The sequence below is a fragment of the Callospermophilus lateralis genome, chromosome X (genome assembly GCF_048772815.1).
Source record: "Callospermophilus lateralis isolate mCalLat2 chromosome X, mCalLat2.hap1, whole genome shotgun sequence".
Classification (NCBI taxonomy): Eukaryota; Metazoa; Chordata; class Mammalia; order Rodentia; family Sciuridae; genus Callospermophilus; species Callospermophilus lateralis.
Window position 1 is genome coordinate 59765701 of NC_135325.1, and position 25152 is coordinate 59790852.

At 35.9% G+C, this 25152-nt stretch overlaps 1 protein-coding gene across 4 annotated transcripts in view; it reads left to right on the forward strand.

Moving 5' to 3' along the window:
* Positions 1-18491, forward strand: part of Lpar4 (lysophosphatidic acid receptor 4) — an 87973-nt gene extending 69482 nt beyond the window's left edge. Inside the window, exons 1-4 of one of the 4 annotated variants that reach the window (XM_077107013.1) lie at positions 4890-5142; positions 8084-8132; positions 9029-9125; positions 14587-18491. In XM_077107013.1, the coding sequence (XP_076963128.1) occupies positions 14664-15776 (1113 nt within the window). In that variant the 5' untranslated portion in view covers positions 4890-5142; positions 8084-8132; positions 9029-9125; positions 14587-14663 and the 3' untranslated portion in view covers positions 15777-18491. Of the gene's footprint in view, positions 1-4889; positions 5143-5739; positions 6001-6108; positions 6151-8083; positions 8133-9028; positions 9126-14586 lie in introns of those variants that run through there. The other 3 variants (XM_077107012.1, XM_077107014.1, XM_077107011.1) reach the window with 3 other exon arrangements.
* Positions 18492-25152: the final 6661 nt, after the last annotated feature.

The window sequence follows — 25152 nt, forward strand, 5'->3', positions numbered from 1 at the left end:
TTTCATTTATTTTTATGTGGTCCTGAGGATTGAACCCAGGGTCTCGCATGTGCAAGGTGAGCACTCTACCGCTGAGTGACAACCCCAGCCCCGTTCCTGGAGTTTTCTTAGTTGGAAGATTTTTGAATAATAATTTAGTCTCTTTGCTGGTTATATGTCTATTCATATCTTCCAGTTATCTTGAATCTGTTTTGGCAGATACGTGTTTCTAGGAATTTGTTCTTATCATCTAGGTTAGTTCATTTCCTCTAGGTTATATTGGCATGCAATTGTTTATAATATTTTCTTATGATTTTTATTTCTATAAGATCAATAATAATGTTTATTCTTTGACTCTTGATTTTAGTGACTGGAGTTTTCTATCTTCATGGTTAATGTAGCTGAAGGTTTCTTAATTTGTTGATTTAGTTAAAAGAAACAATGTTTGGTTTCACAGATTATTTTTTCTATTGTTTATTTCTTTAATTTCTGCCATAATAATTATTATTTCCTTCTATGTGGTTGATTTGGATTTAGATTGCTTTTCTTAGTTTTTTTTGGGGGGGATTCTTATGTAAAAAATGTAGAGGACATTGTTTTGAGATCTTAATTCTTTCCTAATGTTTTTTTTTCAATACAAATTTCCCTTAAAGCACTCTTTTTTGCTACATTACTTAAATCTTTATATATTATGTTTTCATGTTTATTAATTTTAAAGTTTTTTCCATTGTGATTTATTATTTGACTCACTGGTATTTCATTTAATTATTGAATAATTTTCAATTCCTAGCCCTTTTCTATTTTTTATTTTGAGATGGAGTCTCAAAGGCTTAGGGCCTTGCTAAGTTGATGAGGCTGGCTTTGAACTTGAAATCCTCCTGCCTCAGCCTCTTGAGTCACTGGAATTATAGGTGTGTGACACCATGCCTGGTTCCAACTCCTGTTTTTGGTTATTGTTTTATGGTAATTTTTTTATGTCTTTTTACTTTCAGTCTATTTGAAAAGTTGTCTTTGAATTGAAATTGTGTGTCTACAGATAGCATACAGTTGGATATTGTTTCATTGTTTTTGTTTTCTGTGTGTATATATGTGTGGAGGGGAGTCTGGAACCCAGTGCCTTGCTTGCTTGCAAGACAAGCACTCTGCCACTGAGATATACCCCAGCCTCAGATCTTATTTTTAAAATCAGTCTTACAATTTGTGCCTTTTGGTTCAATTGTACTATCAGTTATAGTTAATGTTATTATTATTATTATTATTATTTGCATGCCATTTTGCTTTTTAGTTTGTACATATTTCATGAGTAATTTTGTCCTGTGCTCCTCTCATTGTCTCGAGTGACCATTTTGTAGGAAAAGTTTTCATTCTTTAAGGATTTTTAAGTGTACATTTAACGGATTTTCTTTTAGTTGTTGCTCATGGGTTTCCAATAAATATCTTAACTTATCAAAATCGACTTCAGATGTATAATAACATAATTCCCAAACACTTGTATTTTGATTTGGTTGTGCTATTTATTAATATTGTTGTCTTAGGTAAATCACTTTCCCCCCAGGTGTTTGAGAGTCAGCTTATAACTTTAGGTCAAATATTAATTGATCCAGAGATTTTCATACCTTTGAATAGGTTAAAAGACACACATTCTATATGTGAGATTTATCAATTTCTAGTGAGCAAGATTGTATTACAAAAGGTAGAATCCTTATATTTGCTCATAAACAAGATGATTTGCATGGAGTTCTGAATACTCTATCAACAGAAGATGTGATTATGATTATTAGTTCAGAAATTATCAGACTCAATATAGTAATTGCTAGCTATGTGAGTTTGAGTAGGTTACTTAAGCTCTCTGTGCCTGATTTTTACAAATATAAAATAGGAATAATAGTAACTACATCACGGAGTTGTGGAGATTTAGTAAATAAGTATAGGTTAAACACATAGAATATTGCTTCCTATGTGCTAATGCTCAGAAAATTTTCTCTATTGTTATCAACATTATTATTATAACCTGAAATGTTTTAAATTTACACCAAGTACTCAAGGTTTCAGAACTCTTTCCAAAGCTTTTTGGTTAAAAAGTTCATTTTCTCTAACTACCAACTCTGTCTCTAAGCAATGGGAACTTGTTATTATCTGAGCCTATTCAGTTGTTGAAAAGGAAAGCCTAGTTGTTTGAGAAATAGCTAAGAAGTGAAGGTACTCCCGTGTGAAGGGAGTTCAGAGATTGTGCTTGAAAACACTTTTTTTCTGTTCTTTCAGAGATGTAGTATCCTAAATAAAGTGGTTGGGAACCTGACCTTGTGATCCCTTCCTCCTCTTGAAGCAAAAGAGGACTGTATAAAAAAGGGAAGCCTATAGGTTCTTTGTTTTCTGAAAGGCTTCAATGCATCTGCTAATTAATGCAAAGATAGTACTTAATTGGCTCCTCTTCCCTAGAACTGCCCAATTTATACAGGCACAGTGTTCCTTTAGAGATCGTGAGAGTTACAAAACTGTTAGTTGGACTCTAATCCATAGGCATAGTTAAAATCCTTTGGTTAAGTTTGTACTGTTTCTAGGGAAACTAGTGTAGTGTTGAGCTGCTGGCAGTTAGGGTGAATTTACCCAGTCCTTTGATATTGTTGGCAAAAAGAAAAAATTGATTTGGGTTTGGAGTGTGAAGGTCCCAAGCATCTGGCTGTTCTTATTCAAGTGTGTGAATTCCCAGTTGGAAGTTAGTCATATTTCAGTTACTTTCTTTTCAAACAGATAAAAATGAAATGCATACTCCCCCAGATAGTTCTGAATGCACTTTTTCAGCTGAATATTCATCCCGCCCCCAGTGGTACAGACATCAGCAACTCAATGAAGGCTTTTTAAAAAGGATGTTTTGGATTAAGTTGTGTAGCTATAAACTGGCTGTTTGGAGGACAACCTGGAAAAGCTTTCATTTTGTCCTGTGTACCTTACAAATATTAGAGCAAGCAAAACTAGAATGCTGGAAAAAAGGAGCGAAGTGAGGAGAAAGGGGAATGGCAGTGGATCAGCTTTAGTACTTTCTTGTCAATGGGACTATTTTTTTCTTTGTGTGTGCTCTATTTGGCCTATAAAACACCTTGATGTGGATTTTTTTGCATGTCTATTAAATGTGTTTTCAGCTGGAAAGTAACCCCCCCATAAAAACAAAAAACAAAACAAAACAAAACAAAACAACAACAACTACAAAAAAAAAAAAAAAAAAACCACTGTGTTAATTTAGGCAAGAAAAAAATGCCAGGCAGAAGAATTTTTGTGAACACCACTAATATCAATTTAGAGTTAGAGTTAGGAGATGTGAATTCTGTCCTCTTGGAGCTTCCAGTTAGTAGAGATAAACAATGATGATCAGTGTCACACAAAGAAATTATAAAACAGCATGTGAAATTATACCTGTGATAAATGCAATGAAGAAAATGTCTATGATGCCATAAGAAATTTCCATGGTATGATCTAAATTCGGGTTAAAAATAAGTTTCCTGAAGGCATGAATACTGGAATAGGATCTAAAGGAATAAAAATTCAACTAATGATAAGGGATATTATGGAGGAAAAGCATATTTCAGGCAGCAGAAACAACATCTAAGAACATTCTGTATGAGGGATTATTTCATTCTAGGAGAAGAAAGATGGTCAATAATATTGAAGATCAGATAGAAAGAAGAAGAGTGATGCTGGAAAGACCTGTGACACAATGACATGGTTAAAGATATGCTAAGGAGTCATTTGGGAGATTAATCAGAAAGATACTTGAGTCCCTTCAAGAGAAATGAAGGTAGATGAATCAGAAGACTGAAGGATATGAATCCCAAGAGGAGAATGACAGTGAGCTGACTATAGGTTAACTCTACAAGTATAGTACAATGAATAGATACAACAGACCTCTCCTCTAAAGGCTTTCCTCCTGACCTTTATTTTCTCTTCACAAACAAATCTTGTTTCTACCTCCTTTCATTTCCTTTATTCTGCATTGGATCACTTGGATCAAGCCACTTAGAATGTTAACCCCTTCCATTTTGGGGCTATCCATCAAAGTTCAGTTCAAACTTCACCTTATCTGAGAAGCCCTCCAGGCTCTATCTATGCAACTTCATCTCCATCCTCTGATTCATTATAGAACTCATTCTTCATAATACTGCTTTAGTATTTTTCAAAATTTACCTTTTTGTATTTCATTGTGCCATGCATCTTTGTATCTTCACCTATATGGTGAAGTTCTGCAGGACAATGATTGTATCTTTCTTTCATAGTCTGACAAATGAATCAAGGGGTGGTTTAGGCCCAGAGTAGGTGAAAAGATCACTCATGAAGACATAGCCAGTATCAATAAGTGACAGAAATAGATATACCTGAGATAAGCAGAGAGGGAAGCAGAAAGAACATAGACTGAGAGTATGGGGTGGAGGAGGGGAGGCAACAGAGAAAGTGTTTTTCAGAGTCAGTCACAAGTAATAAGGCTAGTGTCAGCTTCACACTGACCTGTTAGTGAGAACAGCCACAATAGAGCTGAAGAAAGAGGGAGAATAAACAAATGTGAAACATGTTTTATTTGGGAATCAGCTTAATTATGCAGACTGAAGTTATGAAGCAGACAGAGGTTACCCCAATTCTCCAGGGACATGACTCTGCCCAGAAAATGAAAGCACCTTATCCTTGGCCAAAGGTTTCATTCCAGAGAGGGGGGAGGGATTGCTGTTGTCGTAGTGTTGGCAGTGGGTGGAGGTAGAGGAGGAAAAGATGGGAGGGGGGCATGTAAGTGGAAGGGAAAGGCTAGAAAAGAAGTTTACAGATAGATGATTGAGTTTAGGTCAGGGAGAGGGTGGGGAAAAAGAAGAAAAAAAAAGGAGTGTGGGTGACCAAGGCAGTCAACCTATAGGCAAATAACTTGCCAAGGGGAGAGGAGGTATACAGTTGACGATAACTCCTCATTATAAACAGATTGCATCTGTACTATTTAGTTTTTTTTTTTTTTTTTGAAAACCTCTGAAAATTTCATGGTAATTAGTCTTCCTGCCAAGCAGTTATTTAAGAGAAGTGTAGACCCTCCTTTTGCCACAGACGGCTCCCTGGCCCATAGAAGGTGGGTGTTGGAGCTCTGGGACCCCAACACATCTCTATCTGAGGATACTTCGCTGGCTTGAGCAAGTGAGTACAGTACTGAATTTTATTGATTTTTTTTGTGGTGGTGGGAGATTTAATTTTGCATAATATAGTAAGAATATATTTATGGTCCCTTTCACTTTTGCCTTTTCCCTACCCCCTATTTATTATTATCACTATTGTTGTAATTATTTCAAACAAATAAGAGCAAACATGGGTTTCTCATAATTGAAACACTCCTCCCAGTTTGAAGTTTTGTCTCCTCCTCCTCATTAGAATTGTAAGGGGGTAGCCCTCCTGCAGCAAAGACAGGCACACAGGCTTTCTCTGTGGATTAATTGGTCAGGAAAGACACTTTTTATATTGTCAAGTGGCACTTAAGCCACTAATTCTTGACTGTGAAACTGCTTTTCCTGGGCAATGCTCTTTAAGGAAAAACTTCTTCAGTCCAGTGATTGGTGACTAAGGGAACGGTGGAGCACAGGGGATTGGGCGGGATCTCGGCTCCTAATAATGCCTCCTTATCCAATGAAAAGCATTTCCTATTGAGACCCCCAAGAGTTCCCCCGGCCCTGGGCTCCAGCCCGGACTTTGGGCCTTTTCTTGTGTCCTGTTTGTTAAAGGCATGCCGGCTACAGCATTAAAGAGGGCCGGTTCTTAACAAAGGGAAAGAGATAAATGTAAATAAGCTCACATTTTCAGAATGAGCGGTTTACTGTAAGCTGCGGCAGCCCAGAGTCTGCTACTTTGGGCTGGGCTAACCTTTCCCTGTAAAAAAAAAAAAAAAAAAAATAATGGATAAAAATATGCACTTCCAAAGTGCGAGTTGCCCGTTTACATGTTTATTAGCTAATTGTCTACAGGCATGAGCACACTCTCTCATCTAGCACACTCTTTTTTGGGGTAAGTCTCTTTGAGAAAGATTTGATTTGGGCGTTTGGGGGTGGGGGATGGCGTAACAAACTTCAGTGGAAACACTGATGCTTTGAGTGTTTTGGGAAAGAAGTTAGACTTCAACTCTGAAGTGCTGAACAAGGATCGTCGTGTTGAATGGTAAAAAAACAAAAACAAAAACAAGAATTTCTATTGTTTTGGCAATAATATTGTTTCCGTGGAAGAGACAGGATTTTCAGGCTGTTGTTTCATGTAAACACAGTTGTCCTAAAGAGCTGATTTTTAATCACAGGGTAGAACAATTTTGGCTAGCTTTGTATTTCTTTGGTTTACAATTGATTGTGAGCTAATGTGGCTTCTATTATGATGAGTTTTTTTTCTAGTAAAACTATACACGACATGCCTTTGATGCTTAATTGATTTATGGAGAATGTGACATTAGCTATATTGAATAATTCATGAACTTGCCCATAAAGGAAGAATCATGTTTGAATGAGAAACTAATTCTGGCATAAATAGAATTCGCTATTAATGTGAAAGTTTTTGCTTTTGCCATAAAATGCAACATTGTGACATCTTTAAAATTCTCTTCCTGTATATCCTGAATGTTTTTAAGATTTTTAGTAAAAAGATCTTATTGAATTGATAAGTATTGTATTTTGTTCAGTTTGTTTCAGAAAATATAATAATGTAATTTATCATGATTTCTGTATGAAAAATGACCAGACAAATCCAAAGTTTAGAACATTACAGAGCTTGGTGGGGTTATTCATTTTGCTACTTTACCAAATTAAACCACCATTTTTTTCTTGACTAATATGGAGACAACAATAATAGCCTACTATCCAAACAAATTTATCCAGTGGCTTTGCAACTTGTTCATTTTTCAGAACAAAATTCCAAACAATATACCAACCAAAATAGATTATAAATCCCTTTGCATTGTCGCAGAAGAAAAGTTGCACTCTTTCTAAAAAGGATGAGTTCAGTTGATAAACCTCATGTCCTCTACATTCTAAAGCACCTCCTGCCAATCAGAGATGTGAATGAAAGCCCTATTGGAACAATCAGGCCAGCCTTTCAGAATGTGTACTCTCTGTAAGTTAAAGACAGGAATGGGGAGATGCCTCAAAGCAACACCCAGGCCGAGCTTAGCTAAAGCTTGATCTATTCAATTCCCTTTGAGGGAAAATGCAGTGAGATTTGTTGCCCTTGCTGTGATTTGGTCAGAATCTAATTGTGCAGTTGCTTTTGTCTGCCTGTCATCATATATGGTCTGCTGTTGACCTTTTTCAAGGGGAGGGAAAAAATAATGTATTTGGGAATATTGGTACTGAAATTGGAAGCTGAGAACCCAGCCTCATTTTTAGTAGGTTTATTGGTTATCAGAACCATGAACAGAATAAATAATCTGCTGATTTTGTATAGTTATGTTCTGAAGTATGCTGTTAATCTCATATTTTGAGGGGTAAGGTGACCAGGTAGAAAGGATCAAGAATTGAGATCTAGACGATTAGAGTTGATATGCTTGCTGAATAGGCAGGACAGAGGGTGAGGAAAATAAGGGAATTTGGAAGACATGAGGGTGTAAATGGCATCTTGCTCTGTGATTCTTAGTGTTTTGTGCTAATTAATAATATTTACTTCTGATATTCAAATAAATCTAGCAGCATTTAATAAAATTTAATGATTGTCATTGCAGACCTTCAAGAATTAAAACTCTTTTTTTTTGCAGTGACAAGTGGAAGCAGGTGAAAATAACTAGCAGGGGATAACCAGAGAAGCCTCTACCATGGCAACAATTGAAGGCTTCTGTCAGTCAGGGCCAAAGGTGGAAGACAAAGAGAAACTGAGGCCCAGAAAGGGACTGTGATGTGTTCTACCATAGTTACCTAGTTATGGGACAAAATGTGGCTATATAGAATTAATATCAGAAATGAAAACTTCTGAGTGTTTGAACTTCCTATTTGCTTGGATTTCCAAATTTTAAAAATTTCTTTATATCAATTATGAAAACCATAAAATAAAGAAATGTTAATGTTTCTGTCTTTATTTCAGAAACCCCAGTAAAACAATATTCATATCATTTCAGGAATACTGCTTTCTGGAGGAGTGAGAAAACTATTCTCCTTAATATTAAGGTGATTTCAATGTATTTTAAATTGTCTAAATATTTTATTTATTTTGTTTTTTTTTAGAGAGACATTATATCAGGAAAATTAGAGTATCATTAGCAGTCTGCATTGTTTTAGGCTACCTTTTATTTTGGAAGAGAATGAGATGTGGCAATGTCATGAGTCTGTCACTGGCAGATGATTTTACTTTATAAGCATTGCAATGAGGTCTAAATGCTACTTTTAAGAATCCCATTATATATTCTGATTCTATATGTGTATTTTGTAGATTTGTAATTTGAAGGTGTTGCAGAATGCTATAATGTGTAGGCCTAGGATACACTGGTAAAGGCAGAGTGATTATCAATGATTGTGCTAATAGCCAGTAATTGAAGCCTCTCTCATATCAGTATAGTTCAGGTCAGGAACTAAAGAAATCGGGTATGAATGTAGGTTAGAGACAAGGCAGTGGAGTCTCCACCTGTTGTTCCAGTGTTCTTTCTTTGCCCCCATTAAGGCGCCTGCCCAACCAAAACAGTTGTTGCCAGAGAAAAAGGGAGAGAGACGAGAAAAATAAAAAACTGATATAACTTCAGACCAAAAAAAGTTCTTTTGTTGGTCATCTTTAATGTATGGAAGTGGGGAGGGATATTTTTATGCCTTTTGGTCCTAGTTATCTTTAGATGATTATAAGTTATACAGATTCATGGGTTTTGTGCTACACTCTTAAAATATGGGTCAGCAATGACAGTTTTGGAAAATAAAACATTATCTAAAATTGTTAAATACCATTTTAAAATATGTTGACTCTCATTTACTATGATTTATATAATGTAATAATTTTGTCTACCTTGTGATCTTTGTATATATTTTACTGATAAGATCTCTTATGGTACACTATTGTAACAAATTCTATTTCACAGCACCTGTTAAAGGAAATTCCTAACTACAGTGCCTCCAGAAAGTTTATTGAGTACTCATATCTGAGATAAAATTGCTGCCAGAATTTAAACTAATGTGGTGAGTACCATTTTCCTAGTATTAATTTTCTACACAAATACTTATTTTATTCTCGAACTCTTTTTTAAAAAAAATCTTTAGTTGTTGATGAACCTTTATTTTATTCATTCATTTACATGTGGTGCTGAGAATCAAACCCAGTGCCTCACATATGTGAGGCAAGCACTCTACCTCTCCAACTCTTTTTGTAACCAATACTTCCAGATTATTACAGATCATATGATATAATAATTTAGAATGGATAGAGAAGGAGTTATATTTGTTTATAGTAAAATCCAGGCAATTCTGCTGTAGATGAATATTCATTCTTTAGCCCAACCCTTCTTTGTCATTGATACATAACTTTATAGATGGGAGACCTTTTTAATTCATATTATCAGGATGAATATTCAAGTGTATCCGATGAATTGGTGTTCGAATTGATTACTGATTTGTCTGTTCAGATATATGGAATGAAACTGAGTCCTAACTGGCATGTGTGAATCTTTCAGAATTTGGAAATGAGCTGTTTTAGGAACACCCAAAATCTTTCCCAAAAGGTCTGGGGCTTCTGATGAGATGAGATATTGAGTCTCAAGACTCTAAACAATTTCATAACACTAAGTTGAGCAATTTCTCTGCAGTTTTCTTACTCTATAACTAAGTACAAGGGAAAATTCTACATTAGTAGGTCTGATGTAATCTTTGGCCCCATCATATTGAGCACTGGACCACATTATTCCCCAAAGATTGGACTGTGTCATCAGGTGAAGGGTTAGTAGAAGACTGGAGTACTTTTGGGGAGAAAAGAAAAAAGTATTAAGTTGGTCACTAAAGATAGGATCTGATCAGATTGGAGCCTCTGTCAATTTCTTGCTCTCCTTAAATAAAATGGGGAAAAAATCAGCCTTTAATTTTGGTGAAAACAAAGTTCAATACAGACAAATTACTTTAAAACTGTTATTTCTTGCTTCAAAAATAAGAGGCCAGTGCAGAAGAATTTCCTTGCTCCATTCTGGAGTGAAACATTTACCTATTGTTTCCTCCATATGGAATTTCGTAAGCCTAGATTGTGTTTTGAAAACTATTATGAAACATCAACCAATGCATTGGAACGTCAATTGGAACCACATGTATGATTGTGACCTGTGCCTGTGACTTGGCATAGAAAATTTACTTTAGAAATCTTATGTTATCAGCCATTCATATGAGGAACAACAATCTGGATATATTCCCTGTTGCTCCAGGAGAATGATTTTGAGCTGTATTTTAACAAAATTTTTGTATTTTTAAATTTGTCTTACTGATAAGTATCTATAGGCAAGGACACAGTAGGTTTCAGCTTTTTCTGAGTTAGAACTTTGTTTCCAATGTATCATCTGAAAGGTCAGCACTTTGTGAAGTGACTTAAGTATTCACTGGTCCTTATATGGACAAAAGCCTAACCATTTCCTCCAGGAGCCTCAAAGACACCAAACATGATATAATTCATTATCATTAGAAACCAGAAAAATGATACTACAATGAATTGTGAGAATTGGCTCCATATGTGTAGGTCAAAGTTAAAAATTCATTGAGGGTCAATGACTTTTTGATCAACCTCCAGGTGACCTACATCCTGTCCATTGTCAATGAAAATACACCTACCTAATGCTTATTCCCTAGGTTATTAATTGTTGGAATAATTGGCTGCAAACATCTGCACAATACAATAGTCTGATGCTGCTTGTAGTGGAAGATGTAATTAACTGTGTCGGCCTAATTTTTTTCCTTTCTTCATCTCATTAGAAGCTCAAGTGTGGGCCCTTTACCTCCATTCACTACTCAATACATTATCCCTTCAGGAAGATCTAGTAGTTAGAAACACTGTTTCTTTTAGCCTAAAGAAAAGCCAATCAGGGAGAAAAGACCTTGTTTTTTGGACATCATTGATTCTCCTTTGGAATCAGCTCAAGAGCCAAAGATTTCTCTGATTATTATTTATAATTATAGCTCCAGGAGAGATATTCCATTGGAGGTCTCTTCCTGAATTGCTTTGTTATGAGTTCATTGTGTTAAGGTTGGAACTCAAGGGGGGACTTTCTGAGGTATAAGACATCAAGAAAAAGATGTGTTGTTAATATGAAGTTCAGAGTACCAAGAAAGACTCAGATATAAATTTCCAGTTGTGTCAGAGGTGGGAGAAGGAAACAGCTTCTATAATGTTTCTCTGTGGTTAGGTAAGATTGAATATTGGCAAGCTCATAAAGCTACTCACAAGCACTGTTGAATCTTCCTAGCCTCAGCTGTGAGGCTCAGAGGTAATGTTTATACAGGGAAGAGAAACAGTATAGCCAAGTTACAGAGTGAACCAGTGTCTGAGTCAGAAATAGAACTCCTTGCTTCCAATGCTGTGTTAAGTCCCAGCACCACACCCTCCCTGCTAGACAGCAAAGGTGGTGTGTGTTCAGGCAAAGGAGAGCTATGAATAGGGCCATAGAGGCAGTTTTCCCATGCCCTCTCTTTAGGAGTGAGACTGTACTGCTTTCTTGTCTGTGGTCCCTTCTCTCCCACAGGATTTGATTACTCAGAGCAGCAGAGCAGAAGTGCCAGGCATTAACATACTGCCTGCTGTGGGTATGGTGCATATGTTCTGGGGGATATAAAACTGAAATAAGGTAATGGATGTATTAATTAGCTTGCTTAATAGTCTGCATTGTATACGTATATCAAAACATCACATTATACTCCACACATGTAATATAATTATGATTTGTCAATTAAGATAAAGAATAAAATGATTGAAATTATGAAAAGAAATGGATGAAAAACAAGAGACAAATGCACCTATTTGGAACATTACATCTTAAAAAGTACAAAATAATATATAGCTAGTGACATAGCAACATGTCCCATGGTTTACCAGTGGACAGACTGGAAGAACTCTGGGCAGAGGTGAAAAGGCTTCTACTATGAAAGAATTTTACAAATAAAATAAACTTACTAGCAGTACTTACTGTAGAAGGTAGGTGCAAGCAGATCCCAGTGAAAAAAGCCAGGCTTTTATGTTAAGGGTTTTGTAGCCCCATGATTTCTTTAGATTATGTGGCTATGTAAAATGGATGTTTCCTTAACTGTTTTGATTTCTTTCAGCAATGAAATTATTCATTTTTGAATGTGCATGATGATCTTAGTTTACAAAAAAAAAGACTTATGTGTTAATGGACAGTGAGTGAGGTGTTAAAAATAGTAAAGAAAATGGATTAAGCAGTTGAGAAGTTTGGTATTTCCTTTTTTCTTAAACCACTCCATGATTAAACACATAAGCTGCAAAAACCTTGGGTCTACAGCTTCCAAAGTGTGATATGATCATCATTGATTGAGATCTTCCAGGCTCTTGTTTCTGCTGATCAGCTTCAGTGACCTTAAACACAGTGATTGCAAACCATGCTTCTATCAGAGAAATCTGGAGGTAATAAGATAAAGCAAGTTAACCAGAATGGGACTGTAGGAACTCTGAGCTGGTTATCCCTCCCAGGACTTAATGCAAATGAGATATAATTAGATGGCAGCACTTACCTCTCACCAGCTTCTCTCTTCTTTACTTCCTCTTCCCCTCTTTTTTATATCAATTCTCTAGTTTTTATTTCTTTGCTATTTTCCTTTCCATCTCCTCTCCTATTCTCCCACTTGATTTTATATCTTCCTTATCTGGCTCTTTTTTTTTTTCTTTGTAGACCTTACATGGTCAAGGTTTCTATGGTACTCTGCTTTTGCATATTAGGGTCGCTTCTAACAACAGTTGAGCTGGGCATATACAATAAAATAGCCAAGAAGGACTGTGATTTTAGTTCAGGGTTAGGCTTAGGGGAGGCAGTCCATAAACATTTGTTGAATGATAAATCAAGGATAGCAAACTTCCAATTTTAACTTGAAAACTATTAAAAATGACAACCCTTTGTTTTATACCCCACATTTTCCAAGATCATCTCTCCCTCTGTGCACTGCAGTAAATAACTATTTTCCCCCTTAAACCAAATATTTCTTTTCTTAAGCCAAACACTGGTTTAGGTGATTTCAGACCTCTGCATCTTTCACAGGTTACCCCCTTTACTCCCTTGTCTATTTTATACTGAGGTCCTTTGATCTGTTTCCTGAGAATTCTGAGGGAAAAAATGACATAAGGGGAAATCATTTCAGAAAACTGCCTTTTACATTTTAGAATAAAATCATGTGAAATCTCATTACTGGATATGTTAGGGAATGAAGGCCACTTTTATTCCATGTCCTTCTCATTCAAAAGAATTCATTCAGCAGCTATTTATCCATAGTGTATTTTAGAGCACTTTCAAAGGATAGTCTCTCTCCAGTGGCAGCTGTTGACCTAGGAGAACATTGGTAAGATTTCTAAACGCACCTTCAAAAAATGTCTGCCTAGATAATAAAAAAATAGATTAAATCACTGGCTGTCACATGTACAAACAGGCAGGCAGAAGACATGTAAGGGTCCAGATCAGACGTGAGTCTTAAGGGGAGGCTGTTCATATAAAATGCATCTCTCATCACTTCTACTTGGCAAGCAAAGGCTTAATTGACCAGGGAGATTTAGTAGGTAGAGTTGTGGAAGTATCTGATGGGATGAGCCTTGATAAATGGAGAAGGAAGACAACATAGGCTTAGGGTCTAACATGAGAGAAGCTTGGAAAGAAGACCATGACCTACAGGATAGAAGTGTTGAGTTTGTTATTTGAATTGTCTCCTTATAAAGGCAATGTGGTATAGTGAAAAAAAAATGGCTAGCAGCTCTAATTAACTGAGGGATTCCTTAACTCCTAATTTAGAAGAAAAAGATGAACCAGTTATCTAGTTCAGGAGTTTAGTCATGACATTTTAGAGTGTCTTCTGGAGTCCTATAACCATCTGCAATAGAACTAATACTTAGATAAGGTGTTTTAGTAACACTGGAGAGTGTCCCTGGGTTAGGAATAAAATAAACTGAATCTGGTTCTGGCCATACCACTTATACCCTCTTCCATTTCTCATATTCTATAATTTTAAAATTATTTAAGCCTCAATTTCTACTTTGTAAAATGGTGAGAATTTCACTCATGCCTACCTTATGGTATTCTTTTGGAAAGCAAATAAAGCATGGCTTTTCACAGGATTTTGAAAATTGAAAAGTGGCATGCAAATATCAAAGCATTTGCATTGCTTTAGTTGTTAGATGTTCTCCCCCACCCCACCCCACCCCCGTTTGAACTCTCCAGTGGCCTACACCTAATTCATGTTCATCGCAGTGCCAAAGTATTGCACCTACTTGTTGAGTTTGATCTCTCCCACTTCTGCAACATACTCTTGTATTACTTTTAATGTATGGTAGGTTCTCAAAAGTACTTGCCAAACTCAATTGAATGTGCATGTTATCTTTCAACCTGGGTAGATCAAATATATTTTACTTTCTGGAAGGCAGATTTGCTGATTCATTCCATCTTGTCTCCCACAGGAGGAAAGTATTTCCTACCAGTCCCTAGTCTCAGAGTGGTGAACCCCTGCAGCTAGCAGGCCTTCTGAAAAAAATCCATGGGTGACAGAAGATTCATTGACTTCCAATTCCAAGATTTAAATTCAAGCCTCAGACCCAGGTTGGGCAATGCTACTACCAATAATACTTGCATTGTTGATGATTCCTTCAAATATAATCTGAATGGTGCTGTCTACAGTGTTGTATTCATCCTGGGTCTGATAACCAACAGTGCCTCTCTGTTTGTCTTCTGCTTTCGCATGAAAATGAGAAGTGAGACCGCTATTTTCATCACTAATCTGGCCCTCTCTGATTTGCTTTTTGTCTGTACCCTACCCTTCAAAATATTTTACAACTTCAACCGGCACTGGCCTTTTGGTGACACTCTCTGCAAGATCTCTGGGACTGCATTCCTCACCAATATCTATGGGAGCATGCTCTTTCTTACCTGTATTAGTGTGGATCGTTTTCTGGCTATTGTCTATCCCTTCCGATCTCGTACCATTAGGACCAGGAGGAATTCTGCCATTGTGTGTGCTGGTGTCTGGATTCTGGTCCTCAGTGGTGGTATTTCAGCATCTTTGTTCTCCACCACGAATGTCAACAATGCAACCACCACCTGCTTTGAGGGCTTCTCCAAAAGGGTCTGGAAGACTTATCTGTCCAAGATCACAATATTTATTGAAGTTGTGGGGTTTATCATTCCTCTGATACTGAATGTCACTTGTTCTTCTGTGGTGCTGAGAACCCTCCGCAAGCCTGCTACTTTGTCTCAAATTGGGACCAATAAGAAAAAAGTGCTGAAGATGATCACAGTGCATATGGCAGTCTTTGTGGTATGCTTTGTACCCTATAATTCTGTTCTCTTTCTGTATGCCCTGGTGCGCTCCCAAGCCATTACCAATTGCTTGTTGGAAAGGTTTGCAAAGATAATGTACCCAATTACCTTGTGCCTTGCAACTCTGAACTGTTGCTTTGACCCTTTCATCTATTATTTCACTCTTGAGTCCTTTCAGAAGTCCTTCTACATCAATACCCATATCAGGATGGAGTCCCTGTTTAAGACTGAAACACCTCTAACCACAAAGCCTTCCCTTCCAGCTATTCAAGAGGAAGTTAGTGATCAAACAACCAATAATGGCGGTGAATTAATGCTAGAATCTACTTTCTAGGTACAAGAATTGTCTTCTGGCCCAGATACAGTTTCTCCTATGATTTCTTTTAATGCTAAGATTTTGAAGCTAATGATACTGAGTATAGATCAGTGTACCAAATACAGTCAGACGCATTTGTTTGAACATTTAATGTAATATGCTGTTTTGTTCAGTAATTATAGGTCAAGTCTAATTACAACAACTGAAACAGATCACCAGACTCTTCTGCTGAGTTGGAATTTCATGGTATCATGTTATGTAAGTGGCCAGTGGCCTTCACTTTAGTGATACGCAGATTACTTTAAACTTCTAAAAAGCTATTTCTATTCCATTGATTTTGGTAATTGGGTTGGGCCTATAAATATAGAACAAATTCAGGGATTATTTAAAAAAAGGTTATATTACTACTGATATATGCTAATCTTTTTCTTCTTTTTTGAATTGTCATTCAGTTTATTTTAACACAAGAACATATTTTATCCTAATGTTATTAATAATAAATGTGTCCAATTTTAAAGAATTGGTAAAAATTTTATGCTAATTTTGTTAAATTATGCTAAATTTGTATTTGATAATTTTGAAAACAGAAAAGAAAAAGTATTTTCATGTATATGGTTGGGGAGAATTAGAAAATTAACAAAATTTACAAATTTATAATCACAAACAGTGTCAATTTTTAAAACTTTCTTTTTATACTACATAAAGATTTTTGTATGAAAATTCTAAGCCAGAAAGCTGCTACCTATGTGCCTGGCAGGTGCAAAATGGAAAATCACATAGAAAAAAAAAACAATGAAACATCAATAAAGAAAACCTAAGCAACACTAACATTTTTTTCTTAATACTTATAATTACCTTTCTTTTGAGGGACTGAGTTGTATAAAATATTTATTCTCCATATGAATTTGTTTTAATTTTTTATTTGTTTTAATTAGTTATACATAATCCATATGAAATTTTGGGGCACAGTGCAACCAAAAAGCTGTTGCAGTTGTGCCCAGGTCGGGAGCGAATTGAAAAAAAATGAGAAAATAATAACAATAATAGCAAAAAAATTGTATAGTTGCAGTTATTTGGGGGTGGGTGGGAGGTGGTAGGGACCTGTAACTTTAAAATACTTATTGCTTTCCTATTAAATTTTGGAGCACAGTGTAGCCAGGGAGCTACTGAGTTTGTGCCCAGGTTGGGAGCAAATTGAAAAAAAAAATGTATATAAACTAAATAAAAACAAAAACAAAAAAAAAAAAAAGAAAAAAACCCACAAAATTAAAAAAAGACAAAAAAAACCCCACAAAAATAGTTCCTAACATTTGTGTTACTATTTTATATATTTTTGAATCACTGTAAATTTAAAAATAGGTTATTTGTATGGATTTTTTTTATCAAAATTCAACTAGAAATCTGTTAAATTTTTGCCTTCACCAGGAATAAACAGGAAAAAAACTGACATAAAACTAAAAAATATTAGAACCAACAAAACAAACACAGAAAAATATTTAGAACCTGCACTTTTTTTGAGCATCTGTAAAATTTTAAAAGTGCTGAAACTTTCTTGTGATACTTTGGTTCAAAATGCACCTAGAAAGCCCCTAAACAGGCACCCAGTTTAGGAGCAATTAAAACAATGTTTAAAAATCTATAAAAAAAATAACCATTTTTATAATTGAAATATCAAAAACTAAAATTATCCTTAAAATCTTGCTATTTTTGGATGAAGAGTGATTGTAATAAGTTTTAATACTTTTAAGTAAAAAAATAGCTCGAAAGATGCTACATTTGTGCTTAAGTCAGATGCAACAGAAATTAAAAACTCTCACACACATATAAAAAATAACAAAAATTTTCAACATTTCTAAAACCTTGAAAAATAAGAAAAATATTTTAAAAATGTACATTAATCAGTTTAAAAATATGTAGATGATATAGTGACTTAAAAATGCTAAAAATTTCAAAGTAGAACTTCCAGTAACAATGCATCTTGTAATTTGCTGAACTTGTGCCAAGGAATGGTAAAAAAATATAAAAACCATAAAGCAATGAAAAGTAAACAATAATGAAAAAGTAAAAATTTTAAAACAATAAGTGAATTCTTGAAACCCGTTAACCTTTGTTTTTCTTTCTGATGATATGTAGATCTAAAAATACTAAGATTTTAAAGTAACTTTAAAAATTGCTGAATCTGTGCTTGGGTTAAGAACTAATTGAAAAAATGCTTAAACAATAGAACAATAGTAAAAAATGAATTCTCAAAACTGGTGTTAATTTTTCCTCATGATCTAAAGTTCTAAAAATAATCATGCATTATATTGTCTTGTGAAGAATGGTTGTAGTTGGAATACATAAGGCATTCAGTTATAGATGAAATTAGGTTAAGTTAGACTAAATTCAGTTAGGTTATGTTGTAAGAACAAATTAGTAATTAAAGTATGAATAATCTTTTTTTTTCTTTGATATTATTTCTTTTCTATTTTTTGTAAGTATACACTATATGTGAATTTGTTTTTCTGCCCTTAGCTCTTAAAATTATGAAATTTTAGGATTGTGACACCAGACCATTTAATGGGATATGTTAACCAAGTTGACATAAAATATATTATTAAATCAGTTACCTTTTGTATAATTTCTATGTTTAGTTATGTTTAATATTTCATATTTCTCTTCCTTTTAGTTAACTTCCATTTTTATAGTTAATATAACTTGCTAATAAACTTTTCATATGAACAATTTAACCATCAAAACGTAATGTATAACTAAATAAAATTGACTTTATTGTACGCATAAAGGCAAAGGTAATCTTTCATCTTTAATTGCAACTTGATTTTAAGTGCTTATTAAATGTAATAAAATATATTTGGATTATCTAGCATTTACACTTTGGTCAATTATTTCTTTCCTCAACTGTCTGTAATTGTGGTCATTTTCCCTTAATTTTTCCTCCATACTTCAAGAAAGGATTTACTAAAGTGTGTTTACTCTCAAATCATTCTAATACTTTATTTTTGAGTCTGTCTGAAAACTGAAACATTAGCAAATGATCATTCCCTTGGTGACTTTTCAGGGACCATGATAAACACACACACACACACACACACACACACACACAAAGTACTAACTTCTTTCATAATTGTTCCAACTTGGCTTTGATTTATACCCATGGATTCAAGCAACCAACCTCAGATCAAAAATATTTGGAAAAAAAAATGTTTATCTGTTTTGAACATGTACAGACAGTATAACAAACTAATTATGTAGAATTTACACTGTATTAAGTATTATAAGTCATCTAAAGATGATTTAAAGTATATGGGAGCATGCACATAAGGCTATATGCAAATACTAAGCTGCCACAGTCTGGCTGGGCACAAAAATCACGATCCACTCAAGCAGGAACAAACTTTATTTTTTGAAACTGCCGCCAATGCCCCGTACGCGCCAGGGAAGATCACACGCGGGCGTTCTCCCCCGTGTTCTCCCAGAACCCCAGAGCAAGTTCCTCCACCGGAATTCCCTCCTACTGCACTTCCCCAACCAATGGGAACTCTCCAGGAGTCCCGCAGCAGGCCGAGGTGAACAGCAGAAGTCCAATATCCATATGAATGCAAATCTTAACATAATCATATCATCTCAATGACTAGCTGGCGTCACCTTTCAACCAAAAATGTCATGCATCATATTACTTGGCTGTGGCTCTTAGCACTAAGCCATTTTACATAAGAGGCTTGAGCATCCATGGATTTTGGTATCCATGGGATGTTCTAGAACTAAGCCCCAGAGTATACTAAGAAATTACTGTATTTGGGGTTTCTAGGCATTTTTGAATTTGATTTCTAGGATTTGATGAAACATCCTAGGACAATATCTAAGTGACCTGGGGCAAGTTGGGGCAAAAAAGGCCATGTGATTGTAATATGAGGGTAAACTAGGGAGCTGACCAGTCAGTAACTAGAGCAGGTGATGGTTCCAGGTGGCTGCACAGAGAATCATGCTCATTCCTTTAACTCTAGGGAAAGCATTGTTGGCATCTTGTGTTTGTTCTCTAGTTGACAACAGCAATTGCTCCCTTTTCTGACATTATGACCAACATGGTCAGCCCCAGGATGTATTTAAAATTAGAGGAACTTTTCTATTAGTGACCTTCTAGGTCACTTCCTCAGAAACAATGGGGAGAGAAGTTCTTTGTTTCACATCCCTATTTGTTCTCTTCGACCTCTGTCTCTACCCCAAATCCTTGCATTCTTTCTTTAGCATGGTTTCCCAGGTTACATGTTGTCCTCCTGTTTTTCTTGTGGCTCTTTCCCTCTTCAACATCTCTCTTCAACCCCTATGGAGTCTGAACCAAAAACAATGTAGAAACCTCTGTCAAGATAGTGACAGGTTGAAAAGATTCACACTAAGGTGTGAAGAATTGATCCCTCCCATTCACATTTCAGAAAGAGAGTTTGATTAATTCAAGTGATTGTCTAAAGCAGGGACAGGGTGGGGAGAGATTATTGTCCCAGTATATGCTTAATTATTTCTTGAGCCTTGGGCTCTCTTGCCTCATAATACATGGGGCCTCTGCACTGCAACTTCCTCATCTTGCTCTCTCTCTTTATTTCTGTTAAATAAGGAAATACTTTATTAATACATTCAAACACAAACTAAAAGCACTAAAAAATTTAAATTGGCAACTCAACATCCAGGGTCAACAGAATGCTTGAAAGAAATTGCAACAGATTAGATTTCCATGGTGAAAAAAGCATCTTTATAAGGGTGACCCAGCTGTAATAGCTTTTCAAATTCTCTCTCCACATTGAGAATCATAAGAGGCACTGCAAACAAGGGAAGGTGTGTAATCTGGTACACTTTGGGCAGGTCAAAACATTCCAAATCTAGACGATTGGAAGAAAAAGAATTGTACATTTCTGAATATATGTTATTAGAGGCAGGAGCAGAGCTGTTTGCCTTTACAGTCTTTGTGGTCATGTTTTTGGCAGAAAAGTTTGGTATCACTTTTGTGTATTATGGAGTGCAAACCATGAACTGCCTTTCTCCTGAGAGCCCTATTTTCCAAAATTCTCCTCAATGACTAGGAACCCATGTTTTTATTTCAAATAAACTGGAATTCTTTCCCTCAAATGTCTCCTGATCATAGTGAAACTTTGTGAAATTGTTCATGAAATATGAAGCGGTTTGTTTCAAGATGGAAGCCAAATTACAGTCTACTGAGTTAAAATGTCCCTTGTGTTCCAATTTTGGGGGAGGGGGGTGGTTACTGGGGATTTAACTCAGGGGCACTGGACCACTGAGCCACATTCTGTGTTCTGATTATTGAAGAGCCATGTACTGCTCACTGCTTTGCTTCTTTACCTCTCTGAGGTCCAGGGAATGAAACTCTTCTTTCCCAAGTATCCAGGGAGGTACTGAGTTCAGGAACCTATAGGAGTTGGTCCAGGATGAGGTCCAAAATGTGTCTGTGAGGGAAGTCTGGCAGGCTCTCAGACTGGAGTGCCTTGTATAGCCCTAGCAACCAGTTCCCTTCCTATTCATCATGGAGCAGCTCCAACCTTTTAGATGAAAAGGCAGTCACAAACAGGACTCACACCTCCCATGGCAAGTTCAGAGTAGGCTGTCTGCTCCTTGGATTGTTGTCTTCTTTGTACTTGCTGGGGTAACAAGGCCAAAACCATGAGTCACCTTTCTCAGTGGGGATCCTGGACTAGACCCACTTCAAGGCAGCTTGAAGTTCATAAGAATTGGTTTGTCTGGGGGAATTCCTGGGATTCCGAGTTCATTCATTTACTAATTCAACTATTTAAAAATCAACTCCATGACAAATAGATGACAAAAACAGAAAAAAATCCTTGGTGTTTTAAAACTTATGTATCATAGTAGGTGAAACCAACCACAAATAAACAAATTAGAAAGTAATGTGCCTAGTGAAATTTTAGAAAATGTTCAACATCCCTAGGTTATCAGGGAAGTGCAAATCAAAACTACATTGAGATGTCATCTCACTCCAGTTAGAAACACAATCAGTAAGAATACAAAGAATAATAAATGCTTGCAAGGATATGGGGAAAAGGTACACTCATGCATTGTTAGTGGGACTACAAGTTAGTACAACCACTGTGGAAAGAGATATGGAGATTCCTCAAAAGACTAGGATCAGAACCACCCAGCTATCCTACTCTTTGATATAAACTATAATCAGTATACTATAGTAATACAACCACATCAATGTTTAGAGCAGCACAATTCACAATAGCCAAGTTATGGAACAAATCCAGGTGCCCATCAACAGATGAACGGATAAAGAAAATGTGGTATATATACACAATGGAGTTTTATTGAGTTATAAAGAATAATGAAATGATGACATTTGCTGGTAAAATGGATGAAACTCTTTCTTTCTGGAGAACATCATGCCATGTGAAATAAGCAAGACTCAAAAGGTGAGGGTCAATTTTTTTTCCTCATATGTAGAATCTAGAGCAAAATAAGAGTGGGGGAAGGGAGGAAGGGTGGATCCCAAATATATAGAGAAGAGGTCCAGGGTGTATAGGAAGGGGATTGAGGTGGTGGGAAGAGTGATGGGAAAAGGGAGGTACTGCTGTTTGATATTGACCAAATTATGCTATGTACATATATGAATATACCACACCAATTTAAAAATCAATAAATAGAAGGAAGACGACAGAGTAGAGGAAGAGCAATAGGTAATAGTATTAGGGATTGAAATGGAGTAATTATATTCCATGCTTATACAATTATGTCAAAATGAACTCCAGTATTATGTATAACTATAATGTACTAATAAAAAATTAAAAAATAAAAATAAAAGGGACTGTGATGTAGCTCCCTCATTCCAATTCCTAGTTTAAAAGAAAATGAAAAGGATGTTTTTGTTGTTCTTAAGAGCTTTATCAAGGGGTGATTGGTCTACAATAAGCTGCATATATTTAAACTGTATAATTTTGTACATTTACATATAAAAAGTAATACCATAGATGACACAAAGTATTACTGAGGAAAGTAAGGGGAACAGGTACATTAAACCAAATCCCATGCTCCTCAGCAGGATTGCATTAAACTTTAAAGGTCTTAAGCCTTGAAAAGAGGAGGATAGCCCTCTTTTAATAAATAATGAACATGAAAACTAATGCTAAAATTATAAATGCATACAAAATAATAGATAAATTAATTAATCAATTTATTTATTTATTGGTACTGGGGATTGAACCCAGGGGCACTTTACCACTGAGACACATCCCAGCCCTTTTCATTTTTTGTTTTGACACAGGGTCTCAGCAGGTTGCTTAGGGACTCCCTAAAGTTGCTAAGGCTGACTTTGAACTTGCAATCTTCCTGCTTCAGGCTCCCAAGTCCCTGGGATTACAGGAGTGTTGTGCTGCATCCAGAAAGTAGGAGAAATTTCTGATTTTGAATATCTCATTTCTAATGTTTGTTTTAAAATGAGCTATGAAGACTTTAATTGCTATTGTCCCAAATCTGTTCTTAGTCTATATATACTATTTGAGTGTTTATGTTCTGGTTTAAACCACAGGGACCCTAAAAGTGTAATGAAAACTCAAATCTAGGAAACTTCTCATTAACAATGCTGATCAGGTTTTGGCCCCAGCCTCAACTTTGTTCAGCTTCCTCTTTCCCATAGCAGGTTGGTCTCTTGTCCCAGGCAAGATACACACTCTCCCCGCTCTCTCTTTTTCTTTGCTCTCCCTTCCTCTGCCTGTCACCTTCTCTTTTTAGTAAAATAGGCTCCCAGAGAAGGATCTGAATGATAACTATAATGTAATAAAGATGTTCAAGCTGAAAGCCCAAATCTGGCTTTCAAACTCAGTTTTGCTACTCACTGTGTAAACTTGGGCAAGTCCCTTCCTCTCTTTGTATCTGAGTTTCCCTATTAGTAAAATAAGCAGGCTGAACTAAGCTTTCTCTGATATGCCCAATACTGCTAAGGCTGGAACTCCAAACTGATCCATTATGAGTCAGAACTAACAGTAACTATTAATAATGGTGATATGAGCCAGGCTCAATGGCACACACTTGTAATCCCAGCCTACTCAAGAGGCTGAGGCAGGATGATTCCACGTTTGAGGGCATCTTTGGCAACTTGGCAACTTACAGTGACCCTGTCTCAAAATTAAAAAACAAACAAACAACAACAACAACAACAAAAAAAAACTAAAAGGGCTGGGGATGTATCTCAATGATAAAAGCATCCCTGGGTTAAATCCCTAATACTGCAAAATAAAACAATAATGGTGATATGAATCAGGATGCCTACTAAGTGCCAGATATTGTACTAAACACTTCATCATTTCCCCACAATACTCTGACGAAGGTTTTATGATTACCCACTTTCTACAGATATGAAAACTGAGGCTGAACAAAATGAAGGAATTTTAAATAGTCATAGGACTAGTAAGGGGCAGAATCTGATTTGTCCCAATTCTGTGTGTCACAAAAGCCTGTGTTCTTAACTTGTACTGATACATCCATTCAGAACTTAAGTGACACTTTATTATTATTTTTTTTTCTTTTTGAAATACTGGGGATTGAACCAAGAGGCACTCTACCACTGAGTTACATCTCCAACCTTGACAATTTTTTATTTTGAGATGGGGTCTTGCTAAGTCGTTTCTTTGTCAAGTTCATTCTTAAGGCCTTTGCTTTTATTGTTTCCTCTCCTCACAATACTTTTCTAGTAGGTCTTCATGTGTCTGGCTCCATCTCATCATTCATGTTCAAATGTCACCTCTTCAGAGAGGCCTTTCTTGATCATCCAATCTTTAGGAGACACGCAGTAATTCTTTACACAATATACTTTTGTCCATGTTGTCATAGTACTCTACAATACTTTTTCCTTTATTTTGTCTTTGACTACATCACCCACCCCCTAATAAAATGTAAACTCCATGAAGGGAACCATGTTTTCTTTTTCAAAACAGTATTTAGTATACTATAAACACTCAAGTAATAATTATTTACTGGATCAGAGTGTCAGATTTTGGATGGGACATTAGGTTTATATGACTTTAAACATCTAGGTCTGTACTCTAATGTCTAAATTTATCCCTTGAGCCTTCTCTTTTCCCCAAAGTGCAACATTTTCCAATTGCTTTATAAAAGCCAATGTTCATCAGAACCTGAATGCTGAAGAGTTAAATATCTTCTTTTTATAACACATCTGGCAACATACTTTCCTAGAGAAATGATTTTCATCACCCTATCTTTTTAAAATATTTTAATTTTATTTTTTTAAGTTACAGTTGGACATAATACTTTTATTTATTTATTTTTATGTGGTGCTGAGGATCAAACCCAGGGCCTCACGTGTGCTAGGCAAGCGCTCTAGCGCTGAGCCACAAACCTACCCCTCATTACCCTATCT